Genomic DNA, 24737 nt, shown 5'->3' with positions numbered 1-24737 from the left:
TATCAAAACTGTAATGTACGATTCAATATCAATATATTTGATTGTTTGCCAATGCTCAACTTGAGTTTCGACTGTGAGACTGGCGATATGCTGGATGATTGAAGCCCTCAAACTTCATAATTCTGAAGTATGACTCTACCTATCATGGCGCTCATGAGCTGACATGATTACTGGCGATGACTTCCACTCCTCTCCTCTCCAGAGGAGTGCTCAAAGTTTTGCCATGGTCAGCTGCTTTTGGGCAGCCCACTCTGTTATGGTGTCGACTAATTGATCGATCTCTGCTTGTGTGTTTCCCGCATGCAAACACACGCGAACCCGTTCCTTGCCTTTAGGGACGGTTGGAGCCATGATTGGTCTGACCAGCAGACGTCTTTGCTGGCAGTATTGTGCCAGATCGCGCGGAATCGCTGTGCGAACGGAGAAGATCGGCGACCCAGAGTGGTAATCGATTTGAAGGACTGAAGAAGACTGGACCTTCCGTTGGAGCTCATCGCAACGGGCCCGTAGATACTCGATGTTACGCTGTAGGTCCGACTGGAGCTGTTTCTGGATATTAGTTTAGGACACTCATAATGCTCGAGGGATTCGCATTACAGTTTCCGTTGCCCCTTCTTGCATCAATTTATAGGCGCATCGGATCGCGATCAGAGCCGGCCTTGACATGGCTGTCGTGTAGATCAGTGGTCGAGCATAGTTGATTAGGTATTCCCGAGTCAGAGGAGAACAAAGCACAATGGCTGCACGTTGCTTAGCATATCCCTTCTGGTTTTGGCTGGCATATGGTCAAACGTACCACCCTGACTGGCCAGTGCTTTTCCAAAGGTATGGACCCTGATGAAGACTTGACTTTGCACGCCTTGGTCTTGTACTATGCCAGCACCTTTTGGTCCAAAAACCCCAGTGGCATGAGCCTCATCAACAATTAGGTGGCCATTTCCTTGGGGAAGCTCTCGTTGGATCACTTTCAGCAGCTCTTTGATCGGCGCAGTGTCACCGTCCATGCTATACAGGGACTCAACAACGACGAGCACATTGCGTTTCCCACTGAGAATCGTTGAGTCGCCCGCAATGACTTGCTTCAATGCTCGTTCGAATGCGCCCAACGAATTGTGTTTGAACGGAATCTTTGTCCCAGCCCGCGACAAACGCATTCCTTCATGAGCACTGGCATGGATCAGCTCGTCGTAAATGATGACGTCCCCCGGCTGCGGTATGCAGGACAAAACCCCAACATTGGCGTCGTAACCTGAGTTGAAGAGAAGGCCACTAGGGGCATCATGAAACGAGGCAATGAATTTTTCAAGTTCTTCAGCATAGACGGAGTTCCCGTCGAGCAGACGGGAGCCACCACTTCCTAACGGAGGCGCCGGTGTGCATGGCGAGTACTCGTTGTTCAGTGCTCGCAGGTATTTCTCCCGCAGGAGATTTGAGGTCGACAAGGAGAGAAAATCGTTTGACGAGAAGTCGATTGCATCCGGCGACCGCACGGTCAGCCTTCTTAGGGACGATTTGGCCTCGCGTTTGTTTAGAGCATCTGCAAAGGACCGCAGTATTGGGGCGACCATCATCGCCTCTAGTAATCAGAGTCCGTAACCTCGGGCTACAGAGCCACTAGTTTAGTTCTGGTGCTGATTTCAGGAACTGGCAATTCTCTAGTATTTTCACGAGTTGAACAATAGCACTTGTCATCCTTCTATGTATTTCATTTCATAGAGCGGTTATGGTGACTGAATGTTTCAAAACTCCTATGGGTCCGGTGAATCCGGTCAGCCGCATGCTCCGGTGAGAAATAGGTTGAATGTTGGGGAGTTCTGGACTCTGGTTGAGTAGCCCATCCTCCGATCCGAGCCCCATTTCAATTTTTTTCTTCTCCTCGAGGCAGAGCATCATTGAAGATGCTTATTTAGATTCTGCGAAAGCTAGGATGAGTGTCGTAGTGTGGCCAATGCCCTTTACCAATTTCATGAGCAATCTTGTGGACGGCGTACTTCGGATTTCGGCATCATAAAATGCCCCCGATTCCTGCCGCACGCTGGCGCACTCTCCGTGCCTTTCAGATCTATGGCGCAAACACTGGTGTTGGCAAGACGGTTGTCTCAACGGTGCTGTGCAAAGCGCTCTCTGAGAATGAGCCTGCCAGGGTCGGATTTCTGAAGCCGGTGTCAACGGGGCCATTGAGCGATGCAGACGACCTGTGCGTGTTGTTGAACCACAACATGTTTTCGTGATAGTCACTGACATGTTAGTAGGCATCTGAAACGTTTTGTAAAAAGCAATGTATTGACGGAGTGTCTTTTTCGGTTCGATGAGCCCGTGAGTCCTCATCTCGCTTCGAGAGGAAAGGCTTCAGTATGTGTTATCTCAGTAGCCCATCATGATTGCATAGTAATCAGCTTGCCTAACAATGTCACAGACCCCTGCAGACAAAGAAATTCTTGTTGCTGTCTATAACAAACTTTCAGCATGGGCCTCAACTGGGGTCAGGCACGCGTTGGTCGAAACCGCGGGCGGGGTTCTCTCACCCGGGCCCAGCGGCAGTGTTCAAGCGGATCTCTATCGTCCTTTGAGACTTCCAGTACTGCTCGTGGCAGATTCTCGTCTAGGAGGAATTTCCTCAACGATTTCGGCGTTCGAGTCGCTGACGATTCGAGGCTGTGATGTGGCTTCGGCTCTTATCTTCGAAGATGCCTACTATAGAAACCATGACTATCTTCAGTCCTACTTCCGGAAGAAAGGCATCCCATTGTTGGTATTCCAACCACCTCCACCAAGACAGAATCATGACGATGCGGAAGATGTACGGTTAAAAGATGAAGAAGCAATGGCAGAGTATTATGACCGTACCATGCGGCAAGACGAACTCTATCAACTCCTGGAACATCTGGAAAGGTGGGAAGTCGAGAAGATTTCGGAAATAGAATCCATGGCAGAGCGTGCGCGGGAAACCATCTGGTACCCATTCACCCAACATCAGGGCATGGAAGAAAAAGACATTATGGTCATAGAATCAGCATATGATGACTATTTCCAAACTCTGTCTGCCGGAAGTACAGAGCGCGGTATTTTGCAACCAACATTCGATGGTTCTGCGTCGTGGTGGACTCAGGGTCTAGGGCACGGTAATCCCGACCTCGCTTTGACCGCCGCTTATACTGCTGGACGGTATGGACATGTCATGTTTGCCGGGACAGTTCACGAGCCAGCACTATCTCTGGCGGAAATATTACTCCGCACTGTCGGAAATCCGCGACTGAAGAAAGTTTTCTACACCGACAATGGAAGCACAGGGATGGAGGTTGCCGTCAAGATGGCGTTACGGGCCTCCTGCGCACGGTACGGTTGGAGTGCGCAAGAGCCAATAAAGATCCTGGGTCTCAAGGGGAGCTACCACGGAGATACGATCGGTGCAATGGATTGTTCGGAACCGTCGACTTTCAACAAAAGGGTGGAATGGTATCGCGGCCGAGGCTATTGGTTCGATTTCCCCCAGGTCGGGATGAAGGATGGCGTTTGGCAAGTCCGTTACCCGGAAGAACTGCAGGAGGCACTCGGAACAAATATCCAATTCGAATCCTTAGATGCCGTGTTCGACCTGCATGCACGACGGGAGTCGGATGTTGCCGAGGGATATAGGACGCATATTAAGAAAACCTTGGAAGAATTGGTACGCAGGCAAGGTGTTAAATTCGGTGCCTTGATTATGGAACCCGTCATCCTTGGAGCCGGAGGGATGCTTTTTGCGTGAGTGGACCGGGACTACTGGCACATTATCATAACCGACAGCACAACTAATATTCACGCAGGGATCCTCTATTCCAGAATTCACTGGCGACCGTCATTCGTGAGAACCCAGACCTGTTTGGATTTCCGAATACTACACCTGGGGCAGACTCTTGGTCCGGACTTCCAGTTATTTTTGATGAGGTCTTCACTGGCCTCTACCGGCTTGGTCGTCACACTGCTGCGTCGTTCATCGGGATCAATGCGGACATTTCCGTGCACGCGAAACTGCTAACAGGCGGGCTGATTCCTCTCGCTGCAACATTAGCGAGCCAAGAGATCTTTGACGCATTTTGTGGCCCAGAGAAGAGCGACGCGCTACTTCATGGACACAGCTACACAGCACATCCCATTGGCTGTAAAATCGCGGAGACGTCAATCAGAACGATGGCGGAGATGGACCGGAGCGGGTTCTGGGCCGAGTCCAAGTCTTCCTGGTCCACAGCCTTGTCCAGTGGCTCGGTGGCGTCTGTCTGGAGTCGATGGTCACTGGATCTCGTCCGCGATCTAAGCCGTGCCGACTCCGTCGACAGCGTATTTGCTATCGGAAGCGTGCTTAGCATAACGTTGCGGGATCAGCATGGCGGTGGTAAGTGGTACAGTGCCGGATAGGTTACTATGTGCTGACAACGTTGGTCACAGGCTACACATCTACGGCGGCCAGAGGATTACAGTCCCGGCTTGCGCAAGGAATGAACGGATTCAACATCCACTCTCGCGTGCTGGGCAATGTTCTATATTTAATGGCGAGCATGACGACGAAGAGAGAAACTTTGAGGGAGATAGAAGTATTACTTAGAAGAGCTCTCATTTGATTAGGCGGACTTTGCTCGCGAGCCGGCTTCCAAGCAGCAGTTGTACCAGACCAGCACAGTACTAGAGCTCACTGCATGAAGAGCTTCACTGACGCTTTTGAGGGCACTTCTTCCTTTCAACCAATCTTCTCGAAGTTCATAGTGTTTCCTCGGCAAGTCCGGCTCCTTGCAGTATTTCCAGAGCGGCCCATGGATATCTCTTGCCTTTGTACGAGTACGGAGTACTCCGTACAGTGTCCAGGTTCTGAATAGCCTCCTTGATCCTCACAAGGGTACGGCGGATATCCAAAATTTCGAAGAGTTGTCAGGAGGTGCTCCGTACTGCCCTCATCCGAAAGAATTTGCCTAACATGTACTCCATTCGAGGAGGAAGTACGAGTAAGAGTACGTCTTGTACGAGTACTGTGTGCGACCGAGATTCACCGAACGGAATACTGTACGTACTGAAATGGTACGTAGTTAATACTTACCTACCGAGCTCAATTCAAACAATGTCCTCCATGTCATGGTCACCAAGGTGACTTGAAGTATTCAATCAAGTCAATCACTGAGACTGGTACTGGCTGCGTGGCAGAACTGGGCAACTGGCTATCCGCGAAGGACTGTTAGAAGTACGAGTTCTGCCGTTTCTTTGTTACTGTTTCTTACCATTACTTACGAGAGAAGTATATACTCCGTACGGAGTACTTACCGGTGAACTCAACCCCACCAATTGAGCCGTTGAGACTTGAGGCTGTTGACCTACACTTTACTGTAATTGAGGGACTAATCGGCCCAAATCGGCAATCTTCAACGAGCACACCGTGCTCGAAGCCTTGAACTTATCCCGCTCAATTGCTGAGCAGATTGGCAGATCCGAAGGTTGCCAGTCGATTGTTGACTGGAACAGAGAGGGATTGTTGATTTCAGTAGGCTAATAAATCGAACTTTCCTGATCGTTTTTGACCTCGGACCGGCTCAAAGGACACGCATCTTGCAAAGAGGGCACAATGGCCGTGCCAATCTCACGATCCCTTCGTTCTGTCCTGCGGAGGTCATATGGCACCGTTCAGTCCAGCACGTCCGCAACAGGAATAACACCGAGCTGGACAGCTCAGATTCCATCCCCCCTCCGGGATGCTATCTCAGCGCAGGCGCCCCGCACAAACTGGACCAGGGAGGAGATTCAGCAGATCTACGAGACACCATTGAATCAATTGACTCATGCGGCGGTATGGAGGAGAGAGGGTTCATATGACCGGTTCGGCTGATTGCATCACAGGCCATTGTGCACCGCCGATTTCATGACCCCGCAGCGATCCAGATGTGCACGTTGATGAACATCAAGACGGGCGGGTGCAGCGAGGACTGCGCTTATTGCGCGCAATCGTCGCGGTACAGCACGGGCCTGAAAGCGACGAAACTGAGCCCTGTCGACGAGGTCCTTGAAGCGGCAAGAATCGCCAAGCAGAATGGCAGCACTCGGTTTTGCATGGGCGCCGCATGGCGGGACATGCGAGGTCGCAAGACCAGTCTACGTCGGATTAAGGAAATGGTTTCCGGGGTACGAGCGATGGGCATGGAGGTCTGCGTGACCCTCGGCATGATTGACGGAGAGCAAGCCAAAGAGCTCAAGGAAGCCGGACTCACCGCGTACAACCACAACCTGGACACATCGCGGGAATTTTACCCTTCCATCATCACTTCGCGGACCTATGACGAACGACTTAAGACTCTAAGTCACGTGCGGGATGCCGGCATCAATGTCTGCTCTGGCGGGATCATTGGCCTGGGAGAGGCGGACTCGGACCGTGTCGGTCTGCTGCATACAGTGGCTACGCTGCCCAGTCACCCTGAATCTTTCCCCGTCAATGCCCTGGTGCCGATCAAGGGAACGCCACTTGGCGACCGCAAAATGATCCCCTTTGACAAGTTGCTGCGCACCGTTGCAACAGCGCGGATTGTTCTCCCAGCGACGATCGTCCGTCTCGCCGCTGGCCGTGTCAATCTGACAGAAGAGCAGCAGGTCGCGTGTTTCATGGCTGGAGCCAATGCGGTCTTCACGGGAGAGAAGATGCTCACAACGGAGTGTAACGGGTGGGACGAGGATCTCGCAATGTTCCGACGATGGGGATTCTATCCCATGCGAAGCTTCGAGAGGGTCGAGAAAAAGAGTGTCGATGTTTCAAGCGAAAGCATGCAAAGCGCAAATGCCGTTCATAATGAGTCAACATAGATGGGTTAAACATTGACATCAAAACGAACCAGTTCATAGAGGTGAAAGGGCTCAAAGCTCATGGAGGGTCCCGTAGTGATAGCCTGTTGACGCAGGCAATAGTCTCAGACAACTGAACATACAGGTTGGCGTCATGCGGCCGTCGGTTTCAGTACACCGTCATGAAAAGCGGCAAATCGTTGAACCCTACCTAATCTGTGTGGTTGTATGTGACTTGGCCTGTGCAATTGTGTCTTCGAGGGCAAGCTGCAGGTGATCAAATGAGCCCATGCGCATTGGCAACCGAGATTTCATGCAGCTTCTGACACTGTGGTGTTTCAGTGGATGAAGGGGTTATTGTATGCGATAGACGGAGTGATGTGGCTAGAGTAGAAACTCCCACCAACGAAGAGTTGATGATTCCTGATACATTGATTTCACAGTTTTTGAATTGTAAGTTTACAATGCACGGCCCTGGCAACCTCATATGGATGAATGAGCGAAGTAGGGACTTGTACAAGAACTTTTCTGTACATTCGTTGAATCATTCTATCGAATTTCACAAATGCCATACTATGACAAGCTGGTCGAGTAGGTAACATGAAAAATCGGAATAACTTGCTTAATACAACATTCATGGTATGAAGCCGTCGAGAATGCTGCTCAACTTTCAAATCACTGCTTCCCAGCAAGACCCAGCAGGTTGATGCTCTTGGGCCGCTCAATAGGCAGTCCCAGGGCACGGTCCCAAATCAACTGAACTAGCGGTCCCAGAGCACGGCTGACGCCGAACGTCACGGTGTAGTAGAGAGGCTGCTGGAATCCATAGTGATAGAACAGCACGCCAGAGGCCGCATCAACGTTGGGGTGTGGATTCTTGGTCTGTCAAGATAGTCAGCATGAATTGTATGTTCCGCCCTATTCATTGACAGACGTACCTTTCCGTGTTCGGTCAGAACGCGCGGAGCGACTTCAGAGTTCAACTTGACAAGCTGGAACACAGGGTTGGCAAGAATATCAGGTCGCGACGCGGCAAAGTCCATGAGGGCCTGGAAGCGTGGATCAGGCTTGCGCAGGACTCCATGTCCATAGCCAGGAACGACACGGCCCGAGTTCAGCGTGTCCCACAAATACTTCTCAACATCCTTCTCGGTGAAATTGTCTCCAATGGTCTCCTTCATGGCGAGAATCCATCGCAGCACTTCCTGGGCCGCCAAACCATGGAGTGGACCAGCCAGACCCAGGAGACCAGCGCTGTAGCTCAGGAATGGATCGCTAAGCGCGCTGCCCACAAGATGCGTAGTATGCGCCGAGACATTCCCACCCTCATGATCACCATGCAAAGCCAGATACAGGCGGAGCAAATCAACGAAGTCTTCGTTCTCCTTCCCGCCTTTGCCCAGCAGCGTTGCGAAATTGTACGACCAATCCTGGGAGGAATCGAGTGGCTGAGTGCCAACCGTATCGACTTCGTTCGGACGGAAAACCAATGCAGCAACACGGGGAATCTTGGCAAGAAGGGAAATACAGTCATCGAAGGTGGGCTCCCAGTAGTCGGCCTTGCTCAGTCCCTTCTCGTACGCCTTGGCAAACGACGACTCGGTGTTGAGCGCGGCCACGGCAATGGATAGCTGGGTCATAGGGTGCATGGTCTTCGGAAACGATTTGATCAAGTCAAGAATGTGCTGCGGCAAGTGTGACTTCTCCGCAAGCTCCTTGGAAAACGCGCGGACCTGTGTGGTTGAGGGCACTTTGCCAGTCAAGAGCAGCCAGAACATGGCCTCCGGCAACATTTCGGTACCAGACGTTCCCTTTGGAAGCTCCCGCTGGCAATCCTTGATGGTGCGACCATGGAAGCGAATGCCCTCGTTGGAATCGAGCACAGAGCCCTCCCACACCATTGACTTCAGCCCACGCATGCCCCCAATGACATTGTTAATCTTCACTTCTCCAATGACTTCCTCTCCGCGCTCCTTGACTTGCTTGAGCAACTCCCTCTTTTCTGGGATCACCTCCTTCAGAGCGGTCTTCAGATCGGGTTCAGCGGTCGCATAGCTGCGGCTGACAATGACCGGGCGGCACGAGATCTAAACACGATCAGCCGTCTTGGCCTCTTCATGTCACCAAATGCTTATTCTCACCTGTGCCAGCCGGAGAACGCGGTGTGCAGCTCTGGGCGTAGTCGTCAACATTGTTGTTGGCCCAAGTCTGACAAGAATCCGGGGTTCGCGGGGTAGCTTTGCGGTAGCCTACGTTGATTACAGGCGGAATGGGCGAGAAATCGGGAGACAAGAGAACACTTTTCAATGCGCGAGCCGAAGCTGGAGTGTACTCGTCAGGAAAACAGCCGTCGAAATGCTCGAGAGCATCACTTACCAAGTGCAACGGCTTGCGGAGGAATGGTTCGGTTGTCCGCGGCTCAACATGCCGAGGTGATGGATGGTGTCTGCGTAAACTAAACCCTTTCCGGAAACGCCACTGGGCGATTTCATCATCCGCCGAAACAGCGCGATATCGGAGATTTCGGATAAGCACCGAAAGCTCATTTCTCTCTCTGTCAATCCGAGAATCGTCAGTCTGCACGCCACGAGGACTACGTTCGTCGTAGGTTCACAACTCGTGCACTTCAAATAAAATCGTACATAGTCAGAGTCATTGACTTAAGGAACATTCTTTCTATCCAATGCTGAAAGTGTCCCGTCTTGTCATGTTTCGATTCAAACTCTGACGGAGGACGAGCTACGAATAACGATCAAACGCAGGCCACTTATGCAATAGGTTTCCGACTCTTTCTTTTCGTTCTCTCTGGGGTTTGGTTTATTAACAGGTTCGGCGGATTGCGGATCGTGAACCGCACTGCGGGAGTATCCTAGGACCCAAATAATGATGATGCTTCGTACTTGTGCGCGTCGACTCCCTCGACCAGCAGCAACTCTTGCAGCATCGGCTGTAGCACGACGCTCCTTTACCTGCAGCTATCCCCGAATGTCTTCAATACCACCCGTCGAACCTCCGCTTTCCACGCGGCTTCCGTCTGACTCGTTTCAATTGCTATCGACGGCCGACAAAGCAGGTGCTGCCGAAGACTCGCTATACGAAGCTCAAATCAAGGATGTCGAGGCGTGGTGGAAGACACCTCGTTTCGAGGGCATCAAGCGCCCGTATACGGCAGCGGATATTGTCAGCAAGCGTGGATCCCTACAACAAACGTATCCCAGTTCATTGATGGCACGCAAACTCTTCAACCTGCTGAACGAACGAGCTGCGGAGGGTCGTCCCGTACATACGAGTAAGCCAACTCCTTGTTGCACATGGAACGGCAAAATAACGCTTTGAAGTGGGTGCAATCGACCCGGTGCAGATGACGCAGCAAGCTCCGAATCAGGAAGTCCTGTACGTATCGGGTTGGGCGTGCTCTTCCTTGTTGACGGCCACCAACGAGGTCTCTCCCGACTTTGGCGACTACCCCTACAACACGGTGCCCAACCAAGTGCAGAGACTTTTCAAAGCGCAGCAGCTGCATGATCGGAAGCATTGGGATGAGCGTCGGAAAATGACCCCGGAGCAACGAAAGGCAACACCCTACATAGATTATCTGAGGCCCATCATTGCCGACGGCGATACGGGGTAAGTTTGGCTCGATAGCATGGTGTTCGACTCTAACATAGTGTCAGTCATGGCGGCATCACCGCAGTGATGAAGCTTGCCAAGCTGTTTGCTGAGAACGGTGCGGCCGCAGTGCACTTCGAAGACCAGCTCCATGGGGGAAAGAAATGCGGTCATCTTGCTGGCAAGGTTTTGGTCCCGATTGGTGAACACATTAATCGCTTGGTCGCGGCCCGTTTCCAATGGGACCTTATGGGCGTGGAGAACCTTATCATCGCACGCACGGACTCCGAAAGTGGCAAGCTCATAAGTAGCACTATTGATGTTCGAGACCACGAGTTCATTCTTGGTGTGACCGAGGATATTGAGCCCCTGGCGGAGACCCTTCAGGCAATGGAACGCGAGGGTGCTAGCGGCCCGGAGATTGATGCCTATGAGAGCGAATGGGTCAAGTCCCACAAGCTTGTCACTTTTGACGAAGGTATGCAACTTTGTGCTCAATTGCGCTTGGCTCACAGACTGAAAACATCATGCAGCCGTCGATGAGCAACTGAAAGCGGAGGGCGCTTCCCAGGCAGTTCGCGATGCCTATCAAGCAAGAGTCAAGGAAAACCCGAATATATCCATTTCTCGTCGCCGTGCCCTCGCAGAGGAGTTCACGAAGAAACCAGTCGTATGGTCATGGGACATCCCACGAACTAGAGAGGGCTATTACCATTACCGTGCTGGTCTACCTGCGGCGATCAAACGAGCGAAAGAGTTTGCTCCGTATGCTGACCTTCTGTGGGTGGAAACTGGAGGTGCGAGTGTCGAGAAGGCGGCGCAGATAGCGAAATCTGTTCATGAACTGTATCCTGGGAAGAAGTTTGTCTACAACCTCAGCCCGTCTTTCAACTGGATGGCGCAGGGCTTTGATGAAGCAACCCTCAAATCCTTTGTGTGGGATATCGCTCGACATGGGTAAGTGACTCGGTCGTCTCGCCGTGAATCGCGATGTGATGCTGACATGCATAGCTTTGTCCTCCAACTGGTCTCGTTGGCGGGTCTACATTCGAACGCCACAATCACCACCGAACTCTCGCGAGCATTCAAGGACGAGGGCATGTTGGCATACGTCCGACTTATTCAATCGCGCGAGAAAGAACTTGGAGTGGACGTGCTGACACACCAACGATGGAGTGGAGCGCCCTACGTGGATGGCATTCTCGGTGCCATCCTGAGTGGCAGCAGCAGCAGCAAGAGCATGGGAGAGGGCAACACCGAGAAAGGTACGGCTCAATAAATCTGGATTAGCAACCAGCACTGACAATCTGAATCCTGCAGACTTCTAGGTGCATGCTATGATGTAAATTAGCTGGCATTCGATTCTAGTTAATCATCCACAATGCGCTGACTATCTTCAAGTTCCCCTGCTCTATGAATACAGTCTTCCTCAGTAGTACGAGTACTAGTAGTTCACGAGAAACACAAGCAAATCAAACCCAGTTAAGATGTTCTTGTGCGACTACACGATGAGAAGAAGTACTAACGAGTATGTCTCGGTAGGGTCTGATCATGATTTCCAACAAGCACGGGAACATCGATATCTAATAATACTATGCCAACCCAAATGGTAAGTCTGAATGGAGGAGAACTAGGGGTGTGCATAGTACGAATACTAGCTATCAATCAGATCGTTTGAGGTTCAGATGAGACCTGACACAATTAAATAATTGCTTGTGCGGCGGTGCCTGAACCACAGTCTAAAAATTTTTTTGACCCTAGTGCCCGAGTGGTGGTTGGTGGCGAGAAAAAAAAAAAAGCCGCAGATGAACGACAACAACAGTCCAACTTCGTCCTGCAAGACTCACTTTTCTATTCATTAATTAATTTATCTTTGCCCTCGTTGCCTTTGTTGACGTCGCGGAGCATCATTCATTCATCATTCAATTTTGTAGGCTCTGGCCTATTCAACAGCTCACGCCGGCAACGTTGGGTTCATTGAACTTTTCGGCCCTCCGAATTTTCTGTGATAGATACGGAGCAGGGCCATCCATTCATCATGCCAATTTCTGTCACCAATCTCCCCTCATCAGCTCCCCCTGCAAATGAGGTTACTTCGCTTTTGAACACAATTTTCACAGCAAAGACCTCACAGGAGTCATTGGATGCATCCTACGCCCTGACAAATCTTCTTATCCAGACGACAGGCTATCGGGGTATCAAAGACTTTGGCTTGCTGTCCGAGATCAAGAAAGCCGCGGCCGACAAGAAAAATGGCATACGTCGAGAGAGCGCCATGCTCATTCTTGGAGCTCTATTTGAAGTTTTCCCCAAGCAAGACCGGCTGAGCGAAGTGGTATTCCTTATCAAGAATGGGGGAGCTCTGGGTCTCGCGCTAGATGCCCTGTCGGACAAAGGCACCGTGGTCCGTGATGCGGCTCAATATGCAGTGGATGCGCTGTTCGCCGCGTTGAGGCCGGAGTCACTCGCGAGCGCTTTTCTCCCTGCTCTTGTACGCTACTTGGAAAAGGGTACGGCAAAGTGGCAAGGTGCCGTGGGTGCGTATGCACTACTCGAAAAAATGGCGACCAAAGCGCAGACAGGATCTGGCACTCAAGCTGAAGAGCGTGAAAAAGATTTGTTGCGAGAATCCATGGGAGCAGCTCTGAAAGAGATTATTCCGGTTGTGAATTCTGGCATGCACGATCTGAAAAGCGAGGTTGCTAAACAGGCAGTCAAAACTATGACTGCGTTGGCCAACCTCATAACTAATGAAGATGTGATTCCTCGAATTCCATTGCTTATCAAGGCGATGGAGCAGCCGTCTGCCGACACTCTGCAGAGGACTATCCTTGCTCTTTCGCAAACTACATTTGTGGCCGTCGTTACTTCCCCTGTTCTCGCCCTTCTCACCCCTCTTCTCGAACGGTCCCTTAACACCCCCACGACTCCCCAGGAGGTTCTACGACAGACGGTTGTGGTGGTGGAAAATCTTACGAAATTGGTCCATGATCCGGCGGAAGCTAGAGCCTTCCTTCCCAGACTGCGACCCGGCGTCCAGTCTGTCAAGGATAGAGCTTCTCTTCCAGAAGTCCGGGAATTGGCTGATCGAGCTTTGCATGTCATGGACAAAGCCATGGGCGACGATAAGTTGTCGAACGATAGCACTATCGGCAGAACAGCTACAGAGGAAGTTCTCAAGGTGCTCGAGAATGAAATTGAGGCTCATGGCGGTCTACAGCGCCCGGAAGATGGAGATTTTCCCAGTATCGTCAAAAATTATATCGCAGGGATGGTTTCTCGGGCTGTCCATGTGAGAATGTACGACCGTATTCCGGATTCCGTGGGGCCGTATCTACGCGGCCTCGTTCGGGATGATCAACATGACAAGGTTGCTGCGAAGATTCAGACGTATTTCATCGAAAAAGATCGCCGCAAGTTCGGAGAACAAACTCAAGATGACGAGAACGAAGTTGAGATCGTTAACGCAAACTTTTCCCTCGGCTACGGAGGGAGGCTGTTGCTCTCTCATACTAATTTACGTCTACTGAAGGGTCATCGTTACGGTCTCTGTGGCCGGAATGGTGTTGGCAAGTCCACTCTAATGCGCAGCATTGCTGAGGGTAAATTGGAAGGATTTCCGCCCAAGGAGGTCCTTCGGACATGCTTCGTTGAGCACAATCAGGGCGAGAGTGCCGAGCTCAGTGTCCTGGAATATTGTGCAAACGATCCTGAGCTCGCTGGCACCGGAAGAGACGATATTTCGACCGTTCTTGATGAATTTGGCTTCACTTCTGGCTCAGAGGGGCGGCAATCCCAGAAGGTCGGATCTTTATCAGGAGGATGGAAAATGAAATTAGCGCTGGCTCGTGCAATGCTCATGAAGGCCGACGTCTTGCTTCTGGATGAACCGACGAATCACTTGGATGTTGCCAATGTAAAGTGGCTCCAGGAGTATCTGAAGAAGCACACCGAAATCACCAGTTTGATTGTCAGTCATGACTCCGGTTTCTTGGATGAGGTGTGCACCGATATTTACCATTATGAGAACAAGAAACTTGTTCTCTACAAGGGAAACTTGGCAAAGTCAGCATCACCTTGCCCTAATGTGTTCGACTGGACTATGCGTGTGCTAATGATTGTTGAAATAGTTTTGTCAAGATACGACCGGAAGCCAAAAGCTACTACACCCTCTCTGCAAGCAACCTGCAGTTCAAATTCCCACCCCCTGGCATATTGAGTGGCATCAAGTCGCAGACGCGAATTATTCTTCGCATGAGCAACGTTTCCTACACCTATCCCGGAGCCAGCAAGCCGTCCCTGGTAGACGCTTCCATCGCATTGTCACTGTCTTCTCGCACAGCAATTATCGGTGGCAATGGTGCTGGCAAGTCCACGCTGATCAAGCTGCTCACAGGAGAGCTCGTCCCTCAGTCAGGAAAGGTGGAAAAGCATCCAAATCTCCGAATTGGCTACATCAAGCAGCACGCGCTAGAGCACGTCGAAATGCACCTCGAGAAAACGCCAAATCAGTATCTGCAGTGGCGTTACGCCAATGGTGATGACCGCGAAGTATTTCTCAAGCAAACTCGCATCATGACAGATGAGGAACGTGCGCAGATGGAGAAGCCGATTGACCTTGGTGATGGCCGCGGACCTCGGCGTGTTGAAGCGCTTATGGGACGTCAGAAGTGGAAGAAGTCATTTCAGTACGAAGTCAAATGGGTGGGACTGCTTCCTAGGCACAACACGATGGTGTCGCGGGAGACATTGATAGAACTGGGATTCTCGAAATTGGTGCAGGAGTTTGACGACCATGAGGCGTCTCGGGAAGGACTGGGTTATCGCATCCTCGAGCCCAAGGTGATTGCCAAGCACTTCGAAGATGTCGGACTGGATCCAGATATTGCCAACCACAACCAAATCGGGAGTCTCTCGGGAGGGCAGAAAGTCAAGGTGGTGTTGGCCGGAGCGATGTGGAACAATCCACACTTGCTGGTTCTGGACGAACCGACCAACTTCCTTGATCGAGACTCGATGGGCGCGCTGGCTGCCGCCATCCGCGACTACAAAGGTGGAGTGGTGATGATCTCGCACAACGAGGAATTCGTGAGCTCGCTCTGTCCCGAACAAATCTATGTCGCAGATGGCCGCATTACGCGTCACATCAACACAGCTGCGCAAACCGATCGCCTGAATGGAAACTCTGTCGGACCGACGCCAGACGGCAGTAGGGTCGCGAGCTCGGCCGTATCCAGCGCAACAGCGTCGGCAGTCAATTCGGGTGCCGAAGACACGGGCGAACTGAAGTTCAAGGCGAAGAAGAAGAAGAAGCTCACGCGTGCGCAACTCAAGGAGCGCGAAGTACGCAGGCGACTACGGCACCTTGAGTGGCTGAACTCTCCCAAAGGGACACCCCGCCCCCCGGATACAGATGATGAAGAGGAGTGAGCACGGAACGATTTCAAGTTATTGTCCTATGTCATGCGATCATATTATTTGTCTATGTTCATAATGCTTCCATCGAGGTAGACGGTTGGATAGAGGGACGGTTAAAGGCATTTGTTCCGGACACTTCTGCAATGACTTCAGTCAGAGGAGCTACTCGTTCATCCATCCAGTCATACATCATAGCATGGTTTTCGATGAGGCTTAAAGATGTGAACTGCCATGAGCGGGTGGACTTGAATAGTGCAGGGTAGCAGCTTGAAGGTATTTCCCATTCTTAGTAGTATCTTTCGTGCCCTAACATCCACCACTTGGGATCACCATCAGCAACTACAAATGACATTGGAAACAATAGCCAGAGCCATCTGAGCCCTGGGGATATGCTTCACAACATAGATGAGTTTTGGAATGAGGTTATTCAATCCAGGAAATCGAGATCTTACGAGCACAAATATCTCGCGCCAAATTTCTTGTTTGGTCTGACACGAAACTTAAAGAAACCTTGGAGATGGATGTTTCAAGGGTTATGTTAACATCCCACACTCTTTCTTCCACCTCACAGAACCAGAGCAGCAGTGCCAATCAACCATCCCAGTCCAATAAGACAAATCGACCCAATTTCCGGCAATATAACCATTGCGGCCCCCGTAAACTGTTCCGGCGATGATGAAGCTGTGGTGGCAGGCTTTGTCTCGGTCACGTCGTCCTGTCGAAATGTGGGCGACGTCATATCGGTAGTGGTGACCTGGACAGCCGATTCTGTCACAGTTGCAGTCTCATGATGAGGTGCATACTCGCCGACGTAGGAAGAAGCGAGACTTTTAACGCTGCTAACAATGTCTCCAGCTCGACTTTCCCAATACGATGCAATACTCAGCGCCGAGCCGACTTCTGCCGATGCTTTTGATTCTCCATAACCTTGGTAGGCGCTGGCGATCGAGTGCGCGTACTTTTCGGCAGAGCTGGCGATATCAAGGTACGGTTGAGGATCATATGCTTCTGCCATTACAGCGGTGACGAAAAGTAGGGGCATGTAAATCTTGCAGCGCATTCCGGAGGACGGTCACTTAAAGCAAGCCGGCTTTGTCAACCTCGAATATGCTTCTGTCTCCTGTTCACGGTGGCTTTGTGAAGATTCTGGTCGTTTGAACCCGTATACCATTGATCGACAAAGGGAGGCATGAATACCACTCGCATTTATAAGATCATCTCGGTCCTTAAAAGTACCTTGACCGAGCTATCGGACAGATAGAAGATATTGGATACGTCTACTCCGTACTCCGTGGACTATTTGCTACAACCTGCTTGAATTCCCCTTGCAGAATTCTAAGACAGTCATCTGATGAATTCAATTGAAGACTGATCACACACGCCACATCGGGACATCATCTGTACATAGTGAAACCCTGCGAGGATGGTTCATGCAAAGATTGTTGCACAAAAGTACGATTGGGCAAACCGGGCTGGTTGTATGGGTTGACCTTAGTAGTGTATTCAATTGCTTGCTGCTCTTTGAAATCCATCACAGTACTTCGGCCTGCATGCAAAATCGGACTGCTTAAGTGGATCTTGATTGTAGTATCAGACCTATTTCCAATTGGGCAACTCATACATTGATCGGAATCAGACAGTAGGTAGCCGAACGTCGCTACTCACTCGTGGTCTACGATATATAGTCGTTTCCTTCATGGACTGTTTACTTAAGTTGACACTTCGCCTGTCCCTGAGATTCCTCTGAATTCAGCTCCTCCAATCCAGATTTACCATTTTTTTTGGGGTACCATGGCACATAAGAGGTCCAAGTACGTGTGTGTAAATATGTACTCAGTTTTTGAAAGCGATATTAATCTAGGTCTTCCCATGTGTAAGTACAATGGTGCAGTTATCAGATTCTCTCGATGATGTTCTCTTCCTTTATGGCGGAACGCTTGTGGGTGTGCGCGTTCTCAACCTGGAATATTGTCAATGATTGGCTCATCCGTGGGTTAATTGGAGTTGTACCTCATATCGAGGCGTCGATGGAGACGCATGGACGTTTCTTCCTGTCAAATTGCCTGGCTGCGTGATAACGTCACGGATGATGCCGACGGATTCCGAAGTCTTGGATTCGGCACCTGGAATGAAACTCAACAATGAGGTCCCTTGGAAATCACGGAATCGACGATTCTCACCTCCGACTGGCTTGTAGCGCACTTGCTGATTGACTCTATAAGCAGGCATTTTATCGATGTGCTGTCTATTCGACACGGGTTGGCGTGTAAATGGTTCAACAAGGCCTATTCGACTCGATTCTCTTTTGAAAGGTCAGAAGTCACCGATATCTGCAGGTCGTATGGCAAGGCGCAGGAAAGTGAAAGGAATCGCTCTTATACCTCATGCTTGGTGGCAGTGGCCATAGGACTGATGTCACAATGTCATTGTGTGGCAGTATTGTCCTGCAATGGAAATGCACCGGCAATGATACGCGGCGACGGATGCATCACAGTGACAAGTTACCGGACAAAATGCCCGCGTTGCTGACGGCCGATAATTCGTAAGGTCATCAAGACCAGCGCACAATCCAATTTGACCTATGTGGTTGTGTACGAAAGCTGGGGTTTGTGGCTGGATGTCAGTTCCAGAAGGGTGGCACTTGTGGGAACGGAAAGGCTCTATCATGATGACGTGTGGGATGCGGAAATGTTCCTGTCCGGGTCTTTCAAATCTGATTAATATGAGTATCCTGTACATATACGCAAAGCAACAATGGTCAAACATGAAAGACACTGAGAAGATTCTGAACACGATGAACGATAGAAGGGATATCATGAAAGCCACGAGGTCACATACACAAGCAAGAAGCAACTAGAAACCACCACAAGAAAAAAAGAAAATATCATGACTGTCGACTGTCAAATTGTGTTGTACAAAGCTGTACAAAGCTGTACAAAGCTGTACAAAGGGACCGAGTGTCTGAAACGACACAATCATTTCGCAGGTGCCGGAGTTTTCACGTTATTGGACAACCATGCCTGGCATATGAATCAGCCCACTTGATATGACAACAGGCCGGGGCAATAAGGTTCTTACCAATCCTTCGAAGATTCCGGTTCCCTCGGTTGCAACACTAGGCACCACATACCACAGCCGGTCCTTCAGTTTATGGAGTTCTAGAGCGTTGGTAACCTCTTCTGGGCTCATATCTAGCAAAATGTCAGTACATCGGTTGCAAGATCTTGCGGGTAATACGCACGCCCTGGAATGTCCTGTTTGTTAGCAAAAACCAACAACAATGCGTCCTTCATTTCCCGGTCATTGATAATCTTGTGAAGCTCTGAGCGTGCTTCGCCTATTCGCGCATGGTCGGCCGAATCAACCACGAAGATGAGACCTTGTGTGCCTACATAAAGTCAGCAGGTGTCCTCCAGGCCTGTTTTACATTCCATACCGGAGTAATAATGCCTCCACAAAGGGCGAATCTTGTCCTGCCCACCGACATCCCAGACATTGAATTTGACGTTCTTGTATGTGACGTTCTCGACGTTGAACCCGACTGTCGGAATAGTAGTCACGTCCTGGTTGAGCTTCAGTTTGTACAGGATCGCTATTCATTCCGTCAGAAACCATTGACAAGGGGAACAGGAGGTAAACACACTGGTCTTGCCCGCCGCATCCAGTCCCAGCATGAGCAATCGCATCTCCTTCGATCCGAAGATCTTGCCCATAATCTTCGAAACTGAGCCACCCATCGTGACGGCGGGATAAATTCAAACTTCCGCGTCGAAGAGGGACACCAAGGAGATGGCAGCTCAAACGGTGATACTAAGGGAACCTGCTCCCCAACAGCAACGAAATCACGCACCAATTGACTCAGCGGAGGTCGTCGATCGGTTTGCTGAGACTCGAAAAAGTCACTCACACGGACGGTAGATCTAACACGACATAGGTTATGACCGTCTGTAAGGAAAGCTGATCGCAAGGATGCCCCAGGTCGTTGACCAAACAGGAGGCATTGCAACTTGCATTACGGAGAAAAGCTCGCCAACTTTGATTGGTAGGTTACCTATTAGCATCACTTAGTCCATGGTAACATACTGTAAACTGGATCTTCTTTCAACCGTTAGTCCAGGTACGAGTACTCGTACTCGTAGCCATTGCCGATTTGGTTAATTTACGTAACTCATGCGAGCAACAGGTAGGTTGCGAACTCATGCCCCAATTGTGACGCTTACGGAGTGCAGTAGCTACAAGTCATTTTGTACTTTTGTAGATGACTCCGTGGTCCGTACGGAGTCCTTCCTCGTAAGTACTTACCTGGAGGTACTTACTCTGTAAGTTCTGCGGAATCTAGGGAGTACCAACTTTGTAGGTACTATCAGCGAATTTCCATACGGAGTACGGAGTACAGAATGTGGACGGCAAAAATTACCAGCGCCATTCAATGGGTCTTTTCCTTGTTTCCTTTTTTTTGGTACTCACCTCCGAGTACTCCGTATACAGTACGGAGTACGGAGTACTCTAGGTACTATCTATTAACTAGCACATACGGAGCACAATAGTTAGTACAGACTACAGAGTACTTGGTTAGTACTTCGCACACTGTACGGAGTACGGTGTGCTTGTATCATTCATTACAAGGTCGTGCTCTGTATGGAGTATGAGTCCTCATACACTACAGGGCACTTCCAACACCCTCTGGCCCTGAACATTTGACTTTTCGTTCGAGTTTGGAGATACTCTGTACTCCATAAGCTAGTTCTAGACGAATCAACTGCTATTGTGTGCGGCCTTTAACAAGGTTGGCTGGTTGGCGTAGTTGGTTATCGCGCCTCGTTAACACCGAGGAGGTCGCCGGATCGAGCCCGGCACCGGTCAATTTTTTTTTTTAATATTTGATCTTCCATTGTTGTATTCAGCTCGTATCCGTACGAGTACTTTCAAGCCCACAAACCCGAAGACAAGATCGTTTGAAGCCAGATGAAGCAGCTGTCAGTGACTGGGTTCTTGACTGAGAAGCCTTTTCTACATGACAGTTCAGTTACGATGAAATGTACTCCGTTCGCAGTACCCGCATACCCTTGACTGATTTGATACGGGGTCTATGGACGGTAGTACGTCCATACTCCGTACTTTACAGTCCTGAAACTGAGGATTCTCAGGGGTGGTCACTGGTCAGACCTCCCGAGTCCGAGGCTCCGAATTTGGCAAATTCACAAGCAGTTCGCAGAACGGCCCAGATTCCAGAATCCAGAACCATCGCCCCGGAATTGTGTATTACATAATGCACTGAAGGATCACAATAATGCTCGTTGAGCCAGAGGTACTATTGTTGAAATCTCCAACTTCTCCCTCACATGCTGGGTAGAAGTCACTTTCGTTTGTCAATATTGGACATGCCACGAGTCCTCGACGTTCACTATGTACAGAACGGGCGAATCCGCGTCTTCCATACGAAAAACAGTTGAATTTGACTTGGAGAACCTCACGGATGACTCTGATGATGATCACCATGAGCGTGCAACGAAATATGCTCCGCATGGAGGTTTGACTGCTGTCTCGCCAAGACGGTTCAGAAAATATGCTATCATCGTGGCTCTTGTGGTTTTTGTGATTTGGTTGATTGGCCACCGATCACGTCTGCCACCAGGGTCATCGCCGCATCTCCGTTACGAGTCCATCGACTGGTCTCAGTACGCATATAGCCAATATGTGACGGATAGTTCTTATCTGTGTAACGCGGTGATGGTGTTCGAAGCGTTGGATCGGTTGGGAAGCCGTGCGCAACGTGTATTGTACTATCCCGAATCTTGGGATACCACCGTTGAGCACGCAAAGGATCGTGATAGTCAGTTGTTGAACCTTGCACGGGACAAATATAAAGTCCAACTTGTGCCGGTGCCGTTGCAATATATCGATCGACATTCCAGTCAGTAGTGGTTCAACCCCGCGTTATGGTGCATGGGACTAACGGTGAGATCCGCGGCAGAGGAAGGCGTTGAGTCTCGGGATTTCAGCATTTCGAAATTCTACGCCTTTCGAGAAACGCAGTACCGTCGAATTCTACATCTTGATTCCGATGTAATAATCCGTCAGAACCTCGATGAATTGTTTTTCCTTCCCTCGGCACCGGTTGCTATGCCGCGTGCGTACCAGGACTGGCCACGCAGTCATAAGCTCGCTCCCTTTCTCGTTCTCATCGAGCCCTCGTATCGCGAATGGAGGGCGTTGATGGATGCTGTTGAACCTGCGAAGCATGGACAGATGGCGGATGATGGAGGCCGGGACACGTACGATGTGCAATTACTCAATGACCGGTATGGCAATTCGGCCCTAGTTCTTCCACATCGGCAGTACGGTCTCGTAACCGGAGAGTTTCGCACCAAAGATCACCGGCTATTTTTGGGCAATGATTATGAAGAGTGGAATCCAGATAAAGCTTTGGGCGAGGCCAAAGTCATCCACTTTTCCGACTGGCCGTTGCCTAAACCATGGATTATGTGGCCACAGGGACAGCTGGCAAATATGTTGCCAAAATGTGACAACAATCCAGGAACACCCAAAGAAAGTGGGTGCCGTGATCGGGACGTGTGGCTTGGGTTATATGATGATTTCCGACAACGGCGAAAGGTGAGGTTCAGGCTCTGGAGCTCCCCCCTGGACAATTGACTAATTCACACAGGATATCTGCAAACTACTGAGCTATCCTGCCCCGGATTGGCCTCCGAGAGAGGGCCAGGAGTGGACAGGAATGACCCCAGCTTCACCTTGAGCCAACAATACGCATTTCCGATTCCGCGATGAAGCATTCGCAGCTGAAAGCTGTACTACGTATTGATTCAACCAGCCGCTCGGCATGGTTGCGGAGAAGGGCTGCATAGGGCAGTGTGAACTCGGAGGATTAAATCATATTATTATTTGTGCGAATTATCAGGCATTATGAGCCATGGATGTTGCAGGGGGGCCACTCGTGCATGTCTCCTTCAAACAGACATTTTCATGGCAATCGTTTTGTGTGGGTTATAACCTTTGACGATGAAATCCTCTATCTTCCAGCCGTCAATACTGCCACCCTTCTCCCGCTTGATCTCCAACTCAGGGAAATTTCGTGGTTCGCGCTCCAGCTGGGTTTTGAGTGCGTCGACGTGGTCGAGGTAGACATGGGCGTCACCCATGACATGTGTCAAACTGCCGGGAATTAGATCGCAGACATGTGCTATCATGTGTGTGAGCAATGCATAACTGGCGATATTGAAAGGAACTCCGAGGCCCATGTCACACGATCGTTGATACAATTGACAATGTAGATGGCCTTTTGGTTTTTCCCCGTTCTGGTCTTCCGCTTCCGTTCGAGACCTTGGAAAGGAAACATAAAACTGGGCAAACATGTGACACGGTGGGAGCGCCATGCGAGAAAGATCGCGCGGATTCCAAGCGCTCAAAATTATCCGGCGATCATAAGGATTCGTCCGTAATTTGTGGATGACCTCCGCCAGCTGATCGACTCCTTGGCCGGTGTAATCCGTTTTTGCATCAACGTACGCGGCACCGAAGTGTCGCCACTGGAAGCCATAAATGGGACCCAGGTCGCCAACTTCATGATGGGTTAGGCCCACGCTGTCGAGGAATTCACGCGATCCATTGCCATCCCAAATCTTCACTCCTTGCTCGCTCAAAGCAAGAGAGGACGTATTCCCCTCGATGAACCACAGTAGCTCGGCAATAACTGCTCGGAGATAGACGCGTTTTGTCGTAAGGAGTGGTAGGATTGGGCGCCCGTTTTCATTGAGGCTGAACTTCAGTGGTCGTGGAGCGAATATCGAGTACGTTCCTGTTCCTGTTCTAGAGGGAATCAGCAGCCATCGCTTTCTTTCAAGTCTTCATGAGGCGTACCGATCGGGTCGATGCTCTCCGGTTTCCAAAATCTCCCGTACAAGATCCAGATATTGGTATTCCTCATGCCGTTTCGCAGGCAACCCATTTTCGTTCGCGGATGTTTTGGACGAAGTTTTGTCAGGGTCCACGGATGCGGGTGTCAAGGTCATGACGGTGGATGAGGATGGTTGAACACCTACAACAGACCGCGTATATGCTGGTCTCGATCTCTTAAGCGATTATGCACGATGTTGTTTCTGTGATGAACTTTGGAAGTACTTACATTGATTTTTCAAACTTCATTCAGTAGTGAACGCGCTTAGCCGCTGACCTGGTCGCGTCGCGTCTTGAGGTCTTGGCAACAATTACAGTACAATACGGAGCACCCCGCACCAAAAAAAAAAAAAAAAAAATTAATTCGTTCAAGTCTTCGGTCAAGATTAGAAAGTTTGCTACTGTATTGGTGTACTCTGTACGGAGGACATACGTGTTCGTAATTACTAGTCTTGATGATCAAGACGCGTGGATGACAGCAACAGGCATTCGCTGCGTGTGCACGAGGTGTCGCGACGGACAAAGAGATCAAGATCGATATGTACTCCGTACTCGTCCGATGAAAACAAGCCGCGCTGTACGAGTAAAACTCATTGTTCTCTGGATTTCGTTATATTCAGGAAAAATCACGTGATATGGTTATACTGCAATTGGGGTTTCTTGGGAACTGATGGAAAAGGTGGGTCTGCACAATCCCACTACATAACTAATCTCCGAAATAATCTCAGGATAATCTCAGATTTTCAGTGCTTTCTCAATGGACAAAGATAAAACTAGCAGAATTGATTGTGAATCAGTATACTGATGATGCCGGAAGTTGGTCAATTCGCATATGCTACAAAGCCCACCCTAAATCCTCCGTTATCGATATACTATGGAAATGAGTGCAGTTCTTGCACATGCGTCATGCTGCATGTGTTATCAGCGGATCGCAACCATTTATTGGATCTTATTGGTGCACCTGCAAAAAGGGCCCCACTAACTTGCTTGGGTTGCATCACAAA

At 50.2% G+C, this 24737-nt stretch overlaps 10 protein-coding genes and 1 non-coding gene across 11 annotated transcripts; 6 read left to right on the top strand and 5 right to left on the bottom strand.

Annotated features, from left to right (window-relative positions):
- Positions 1-210: 210 nt before the first annotated feature.
- Positions 211-1571, bottom strand: VTN31DRAFT_22 (uncharacterized protein; the record flags this gene model as incomplete). Its single annotated transcript, XM_069402341.1, has 3 exons — positions 211-543; positions 598-740; positions 797-1571. 3 exons carry the CDS (start codon positions 1569-1571, stop codon positions 211-213), a joined length of 1251 nt encoding a protein of 416 aa, XP_069262878.1.
- A 441-nt stretch (positions 1572-2012) lies between these two features.
- VTN31DRAFT_21 (uncharacterized protein) lies at positions 2013-4598 on the top strand (the record flags this gene model as incomplete). Its single annotated transcript, XM_069402230.1, has 5 exons — positions 2013-2197; positions 2253-2352; positions 2417-3744; positions 3807-4372; positions 4426-4598. 5 exons carry the CDS (start codon positions 2013-2015, stop codon positions 4596-4598), a joined length of 2352 nt encoding a protein of 783 aa, XP_069262877.1.
- Positions 4599-5587: 989 nt separating this feature from the next.
- VTN31DRAFT_20 (uncharacterized protein) lies at positions 5588-6813 on the top strand (the record flags this gene model as incomplete). Its single annotated transcript, XM_069402119.1, has 2 exons — positions 5588-5809; positions 5860-6813. The coding sequence occupies 2 exons, from the start codon at positions 5588-5590 to the stop codon at positions 6811-6813; spliced, it is 1176 nt and encodes a 391-aa protein (XP_069262876.1).
- A 654-nt stretch (positions 6814-7467) lies between these two features.
- Positions 7468-8984, bottom strand: VTN31DRAFT_19 (uncharacterized protein; the record flags this gene model as incomplete). Its single annotated transcript, XM_069402007.1, has 3 exons — positions 7468-7674; positions 7731-8879; positions 8934-8984. The coding sequence occupies 3 exons, from the start codon at positions 8982-8984 to the stop codon at positions 7468-7470; spliced, it is 1407 nt and encodes a 468-aa protein (XP_069262875.1).
- Positions 8985-9777: 793 nt separating this feature from the next.
- VTN31DRAFT_18 (uncharacterized protein) lies at positions 9778-11729 on the top strand (the record flags this gene model as incomplete). The annotated part of the gene is made up of 6 exons (XM_069401896.1): positions 9778-10081; positions 10131-10419; positions 10467-10879; positions 10935-11358; positions 11413-11666; positions 11722-11729. The coding sequence occupies 6 exons, from the start codon at positions 9778-9780 to the stop codon at positions 11727-11729; spliced, it is 1692 nt and encodes a 563-aa protein (XP_069262874.1).
- Positions 11730-12439: 710 nt separating this feature from the next.
- Positions 12440-15831, top strand: VTN31DRAFT_17 (uncharacterized protein; the record flags this gene model as incomplete). Its single annotated transcript, XM_069401785.1, has 2 exons — positions 12440-14466; positions 14532-15831. 2 exons carry the CDS (start codon positions 12440-12442, stop codon positions 15829-15831), a joined length of 3327 nt encoding a protein of 1108 aa, XP_069262873.1.
- A 1882-nt stretch (positions 15832-17713) lies between these two features.
- VTN31DRAFT_16 (uncharacterized protein) lies at positions 17714-18048 on the bottom strand (the record flags this gene model as incomplete). Its single annotated transcript, XM_069401674.1, has 3 exons — positions 17714-17779; positions 17830-17942; positions 18000-18048. The coding sequence occupies 3 exons, from the start codon at positions 18046-18048 to the stop codon at positions 17714-17716; spliced, it is 228 nt and encodes a 75-aa protein (XP_069262872.1).
- Positions 18049-18794: 746 nt separating this feature from the next.
- VTN31DRAFT_15 (uncharacterized protein) lies at positions 18795-19556 on the bottom strand (the record flags this gene model as incomplete). Its single annotated transcript, XM_069401563.1, has 5 exons — positions 18795-18839; positions 18898-19010; positions 19061-19207; positions 19256-19411; positions 19463-19556. The coding sequence occupies 5 exons, from the start codon at positions 19554-19556 to the stop codon at positions 18795-18797; spliced, it is 555 nt and encodes a 184-aa protein (XP_069262871.1).
- Positions 19557-20608: 1052 nt separating this feature from the next.
- On the top strand, positions 20609-20682 carry VTN31DRAFT_t23. The gene has a single exon. It is a non-coding gene; the product is annotated as a tRNA-Val (tRNA).
- Positions 20683-21225: 543 nt separating this feature from the next.
- On the top strand, positions 21226-22576 carry VTN31DRAFT_14 (uncharacterized protein; the record flags this gene model as incomplete). The annotated part of the gene is made up of 3 exons (XM_069401452.1): positions 21226-21733; positions 21794-22434; positions 22487-22576. 3 exons carry the CDS (start codon positions 21226-21228, stop codon positions 22574-22576), a joined length of 1239 nt encoding a protein of 412 aa, XP_069262870.1.
- A 211-nt stretch (positions 22577-22787) lies between these two features.
- VTN31DRAFT_13 (uncharacterized protein) lies at positions 22788-23849 on the bottom strand (the record flags this gene model as incomplete). The annotated part of the gene is made up of 2 exons (XM_069401341.1): positions 22788-23646; positions 23698-23849. 2 exons carry the CDS (start codon positions 23847-23849, stop codon positions 22788-22790), a joined length of 1011 nt encoding a protein of 336 aa, XP_069262869.1.
- Positions 23850-24737: the final 888 nt, after the last annotated feature.

Source organism: Thermomyces dupontii (assembly GCF_041956625.1).
Source record: "Thermomyces dupontii strain NRRL 2155 unplaced genomic scaffold VTN31scaffold_1, whole genome shotgun sequence".
Lineage (NCBI taxonomy): Eukaryota > Fungi > Ascomycota > Eurotiomycetes > Eurotiales > Trichocomaceae > Thermomyces > Thermomyces dupontii.
Note: the sequence above shows the minus strand (reverse complement) of the source record. Positions and strands in the feature narration are given on the sequence as shown.